Source organism: Amblyraja radiata, chromosome 19 (assembly GCF_010909765.2).
Source record: "Amblyraja radiata isolate CabotCenter1 chromosome 19, sAmbRad1.1.pri, whole genome shotgun sequence".
In the NCBI taxonomy this organism is placed as follows: Eukaryota; Metazoa; Chordata; class Chondrichthyes; order Rajiformes; family Rajidae; genus Amblyraja; species Amblyraja radiata.
The window spans coordinates 1,392,505-1,398,504 of NC_045974.1; the positions used below are offsets into that span (position 1 = coordinate 1,392,505).

Below are 6,000 nucleotides of genomic sequence, written 5' to 3' on the forward strand. Positions count from 1 at the left end.
ACAAGTCCTGTAATTATTGTTCTAAATATCCTTTCCGCAGAATCAGTACCAATTACTGCCAGTCAGTGTCTCTGGCATTTATAATTCAGTGTCACAAGCGGAATTTTCATTCCTTCAGGTTTTACTTGTTGACGATAGAAAGGAAAGAGAAGTTTAGCTTTTTTTTGTTGTCTCTCTTATTCCTCTCCTTAATCCAGTTTTTCCCTTCCCTCTATTTACTTTTCTCCCGACCTGAAACTTCATCCAGAAATGCTGTCGAACCCGCTGAGTTACTCCAACATTTTGTGTCCTTTTCTTCCCCATTTCTCTCTGATTTGACACTGGTTCATAATTATGTTATTTCTTCATAAGTTGGTAAGTGATGGGAGCAGAATGAGGCCATTCGGCCCATCAAGTCTACTCCAAGTCTTATCGGGTGTCAGGCAATTCATATCAGTTTGTAGCATTTGTTACAGGTTTGCTTTCCTGTTCACTCAAAACTCAAACTCTGTAGACCTGGAACTGAAATCTGAAGAAGGGTTTCGGCCCGAAACGTTGCCTATTTCCTTCAGGGTTTCGGCCCGAAACGTTGCCTATTTCCTTCGCTCCATAGATGCTGCTGCACCCGCTGAGTTTCTCCAGCATTTTTATCTACTTATCATTACACAATTGTTATGTGGAGTACGGTGTAGCACTTTGGGAAGTCAAAACAGGCCGGGACTTTCACAGTGAGCAGTAGAGATCTGGGGAATGTTGTAGAGCAGAAAGACCTAGGAGTGCAGGTAGATATCTCTCTGAAAGTGGGGTCGACAATTCAAAGGCACAAAATATCCAGATTTGCATTCTGTAGACAAAGTCAACCTGCCACAACAAGTCACATAATTGTTGTTATAAATGTTCTCGGAAGTACCACTTACTGTGTGAGCAGAGAGCTGAGAGTTGTATTCATTTTTTCATTGTCTATTCATAGACTCATGTCATGACCAGGTCTTTCTGGGTCTTGTCTGCAATTTTAAATACATTGACTGGAAAAGTCTTGTTGACTGAGTGTCTGTAATATTCAAATCCTACTTTCACATTCCCACCTTGGCGTTCTTGTGCAATGATTACAGAGCACACTCATAAAGTCATAAGTGATAGAAACATAGAAAATAGGTGCAGGAGTAGGCCATTCGGCCCTTCGAGCCTGCACCACCATTCAATATGATCATGGCTGATCATCCAACTCAGTATCCCGTACCTGCCTTCTCTCCATACCCCCTGATCCCTTTAGCCACAAGGGCCACATAGGAGTAGAATTAGAGTAGATAGGTAGAATTAGGCCATTCGGCCTATCAAATCTACTCCGCTATTCAATCATGGCTGATCTATCTCTCCCTCCTAACCCCATTCTCCTGCCTTCTCCCCATAACCCCAGCACCCGTACTAATCAAGAATCTATCAATCTCAGCCTCAAAAATATCCATTGACGTGGCCTCCACAGCCTTCTGTGGCAAATAATTCTACAGATTCACCACCCTCTGACTAAATAAATTCTTCCTCATCTCCTTCCTAAAAGAACATCCCTTAATTCTGAGGCTATGACCTCTAGTCCTAGACTCTACCACTAGTGGAAACATCCTCTCCACATCCACTCTATCCAAGCCTTTCACTATTTGGTACGTTTCAATGAGGTCCCCCTTGATTCTTCTAAACTCCAGCGAGTACAGGCCCAGTGCCGTCAAACGCTCAAGGGCCAATGGGCTGGATGGGCCAAAGAGCCTAACGTTGCTCCTATATCTTATGTTGTGCTTGGAACTTTTGTACACAGTTTTACTGTCATATCTATACGGAAGGATTTCCTGTTGTTGCATCTTCATCACTACAATTGTTGGTGTCACTGATATAGAATTATAGAATCGCACGGCATGGAGAAACAGGCCACCCACGGCACAATTCATCCACGCGTGCATTGCTTTTACAATGCTTATTATTTAACACCTATTGCTTTTATAATACCTAGCAGTTACTACATAGCTACTTCGGTCCGTGTTACATGGGTAAGTACAAGGTTTGGAGGAATATGGGCCAAACACAGGCAAAATGGGACCTACCCAAATGGGGCATCTTGGTTGGCATGGACAAGTTGGGCCGAAGGGCCTGTTTCTGCATCACTCTATCACTCTAATATGACTTTATTTCCGTTCAGCTGTAAATCATGCCGATATAAAAAATCTTCTAACCCACCATTCTACCTCCAAGTCCCTCAGGTCGGCCGACTTGGGGCTACTGACTATCCCGCGGTCTAGGTTTAAGCTCAGGGGTAACCGCGCTTTTGCGGTTGCGGCACCTAGACTGTGGAACAGCATCCCTCGCCTCATCAGAACTGCCCCCTCCATCGACTCCTTTAAGTCGAGGCTCAAAACCTATTTCTACTCCCTAGCGTTTTTGAGGCCCTCTGAGGGGGCGCTGTACACAGTTTATGTATGTATTGTTGGGTCTGTGTCCCACTGTATGTAGCACGTTAGTACCTGCACTGATGGAAAGCACTTTGGTCAACGGGAGTTGTTTTTAAATGTGCTATAGAAATAACATTAATTGAATGATTGATTGCCTTTTATAGACCTTATGGAGATGTTATGCTGCAGAGAAGACCCACAACTCCACTGCTACATGGAAGATGTATGTCATGCCCCCAGGTCACTCTTCCAAAATTACAGCCACATCATCCAGCCCACATGTGAGAAAACAGGTAACATTTCATATGTTTTAGCGTGGCATACTTGACTTATTTAGTGAATAAGGGTCTGAAGAAGTGTCACGACCTGAAACGTCACCTATCCATGTTCCCCACAGATGCTGCCTGACCCGCTGAGTTACTCCTGCACTCTGTGAAACGTCACCTATCCATGTTCTCCACAGATGCTGCCTGACCCGCTGAGTTACTCCAGCACTCTGTGAAACGTCACCTATCCATGTTCTCCAGAGGTGCTGCCTGACCTGCTGAGTTACTCCAACACTTCATGCCTTTTCTCAGTGATGTAGACTGCCCCTCCCCGGCCTTAGACAAGACCTTTGGGTAATGCCTTTGTATTGTCCACATCCGGTCAAATCATGAGCTGAATTAAACTGAACACGATCCAGTCATCAGCGATCATTCCCACTTCTCCACTAACATTGGCAGGAAGATCGTAGAAGAAATAAGACTATACGGAGACATAAAGAATTGCTGCTGATGGTTGACAAAAGGTGACAAAGGAGTAAATGACTGCGTCAGACAGTATGTTTGGAAGACTCAGACAGGTGACATTTATGGTCAGGGCCCTTCCCCAGACCCTAATGGTTTATAATTGGTTTAGAATACAGTCCTGTAATGACGTCCTGAGATGGAGGGGACTGAGTTTCACTGATGCAAAATATTTACTGACCTTTCCTCCTGACAGCTCAAGAAATATAAACGGAAATACAAAGCAGGACATGATAATGAAACAGCGGTAAACAGCGGTGAACACACACTGTCAATACCACAGATCACCTACAACCACATCGATGAGAAGGAAGACAAGAAAGAAGTCACTTTTTATATTGATGAGGCAACAGGTATTTTTAATATAAAATATACATTCAAATCCCACGGTAGGGAAATTATATATATATATATATACTCAAGAGCATTTATTTGAGGTGAGAGAGGTAAAGATTTAGACAATAGACAATGGGTGCAGCAGTAGGCCATTCGGCCCTTCGAGCCAGCACCGCCGTTCAAAGTGATCATGGCTGATCATCCCCAATCAGTACCCCGTTCCTGCCTTCTCCCCATATCCCCTGACTCTGCTATCTTTAAGAGCCCTATCTAGCTCTCTCTTGAAAGCATCCAGAGAACCTGCCTCCACCGCCCTCTGAGGCAGAGAATTCCACAGACTCACCACTCTCTGTGTGAAAAAAGTGTTTCCTCATCTCCGTTCTAAATGGCTTCCCCCTTATTCTTAAACTGTGGCCCCTGGTTCTGGTCTCCCGCAACATGTTTCCTGCCTCTAGCGTGTCCAAGTCCTTAACAATCTTAGGAGATTTCAGGAGATGTACAGGGCAAGATTTTCACACAGAGAGTGGGGGGTGCCCGGAACGCGCTGCCAGGGGTGGTGGTGGAGGCAGATATGATGGTGGCATTTTAGATGGGCATGTGGATATGCAGGGAATAGAGGGATATGGATAATTTGCAGGCAAAGGAGATTATTTTAACTTGGTATCATGTTCAACACAGACATTGTGGGCTGAAGGGCCTGTTCCTGTGCTGTACTTTTCTATATTCTCATGTAAAGGAAACGAGCGTGCAAGATCATCTCTGACCCCTCTCACCCTGGCCACAAACTCTTTGAATCACTTCCCTCTGAAAGGCAACTCCGGACTGTCAAAGCTGCCACAGCCAGACATAAAAACAGCTTTTATCCACGAGTAGTTGCTCTACTCAGCCAAAAATCTGTAGCCTCCCTTTGATCTAGTTCACATGCTTGATCAATGGTGTTTTATCATTAATGTTTTATTATTATTAATGTTTAGTGCTTTCTGAGTGACTCATAACTGTCACTGTATGTCATGTTGTTACTTTGTGGGCGGAGCACCAAGGCAAATTCCTTGTATGTGAATACTTGCCCAATAAACTTGCTTAAGGATTAGGTAAGGGAACTGTTCCCTGGATGGAGATGGATACATGTTGGAAGCCCTCCTTGCTCCCCCCCCCCCACTCTGGATGCATGGTATGCTTGTTCTGTATTCCAAATGTAAGTGCTCGGTATTGTGTTTAAGAAGGAACTGCAGATGCTGGAAAATCGAAGGTCGACAAAAATGCTGGAGAAACTCAGCGGGTGAGGCAGCATCTATGGAGCGAAGGAAATAGGCAACGTTTCGGGCCGAAACCCGGAAGGAAATAGGCAACGTTGCCTATTTCCTTCGCTCCATAGATGCTGCTGCACCCGCTGAGTTTCTCCAGCACCTTTGTCTACCTGCTTGGTATTGTGTCTGTGTACGGCAACAACTGGTCTGTGCAGAAGTCTTGAGATCTTTAAGCACCTGCCATCATCGCTCCCTGCAGACCCCAGAAATCACCAAACACGTGTGTGATCGTTACACCAGCCAAAGGAAATCCATCATCAATGATGTCGCCTTTCAATAGCACCGATGGAAGGTTCCATCTGCCCCTGACTATGTTTTGGGTCATGCGTGTTTAGAAGGTGTTAGTCGAAGCTCAGGGCGCAAAGACGGCAGCACCCATGTTCAATCTCCACTGCAAGTTGTTGGACTTCATGGCTGGGATTCCCTTTGCATTTACTGATAGACACAGAGTGCTGGAGTAACTCAGCGGGTCAGGCAGCATCTGTGGAGAACATGGATAGGCGACGTTTCAGGTTGGGACCCTTCTTCAGAGTGATTATAGGGTGTGCAGAAAGAGAGGAGGTAGGATTCACCTTCCCATCCCTCCCTCCTTCCCCTGTGCCCAACCTGAACTCCCACATTCTCCTCCTCCTCCCTCCCCCACATTCCTTCCTCTGACTTCACAATTTGCAACACCTCAATCCTGCCTCACACCTCTGCTTTTACTTCTAGCCTGTGTTCCAACCACCTGGCCATAATTCTCCTCTCCCCCCCCATCCCCACCCCCACTTGCCTGTGTCCACCCACAACCTGACGTGTTTTGTCCTGCCTCTCCTCTCTTCCAGCTTTCTTTACCCCCTACAATCAGTCAGATCTGAAACGTCACCTATCCATGTTCCCCAGAGATGCTGCCTGACCCGCTGAGTTACTCCAGCACTCTGTGAAACGTCACCTATCCATGTTCTCCACAGATGCTGCCTGACCCACTGAGTTACTCCAGCACTCTGTGAAACGTCACCTATCCATGTTCTCCACAGATGCTTCCTGACCCGCTGAGTTACTTCAGCACTCTGTGTAAACCAGCATCTGCAGTTCAATGTTTCCATGTTCTGGTGGACATCAGCTGAGAAGGTGTTACTGCCCCTCTTCAGCAGAGCATCAGCTGTATGTGCC

General features: G+C 45.8%; 1 protein-coding gene across 1 annotated transcript in view; it reads left to right on the forward strand.

The window, feature by feature from the left end:
- The window catches only part of LOC116984242 (potassium voltage-gated channel subfamily KQT member 1-like), a 41,789-nt gene extending 36,661 nt beyond the window's left edge, over window positions 1-5,128 (forward strand). Inside the window, exons 10-11 of the mRNA XM_033038360.1 lie at window positions 2,582-2,710; window positions 5,048-5,128. Coding sequence (XP_032894251.1) covers window positions 2,582-2,710; window positions 5,048-5,128 — 210 coding nt within the window. The remainder of the gene's footprint in view (window positions 1-2,581; window positions 2,711-5,047) is intronic.
- Window positions 5,129-6,000: the final 872 nt, after the last annotated feature.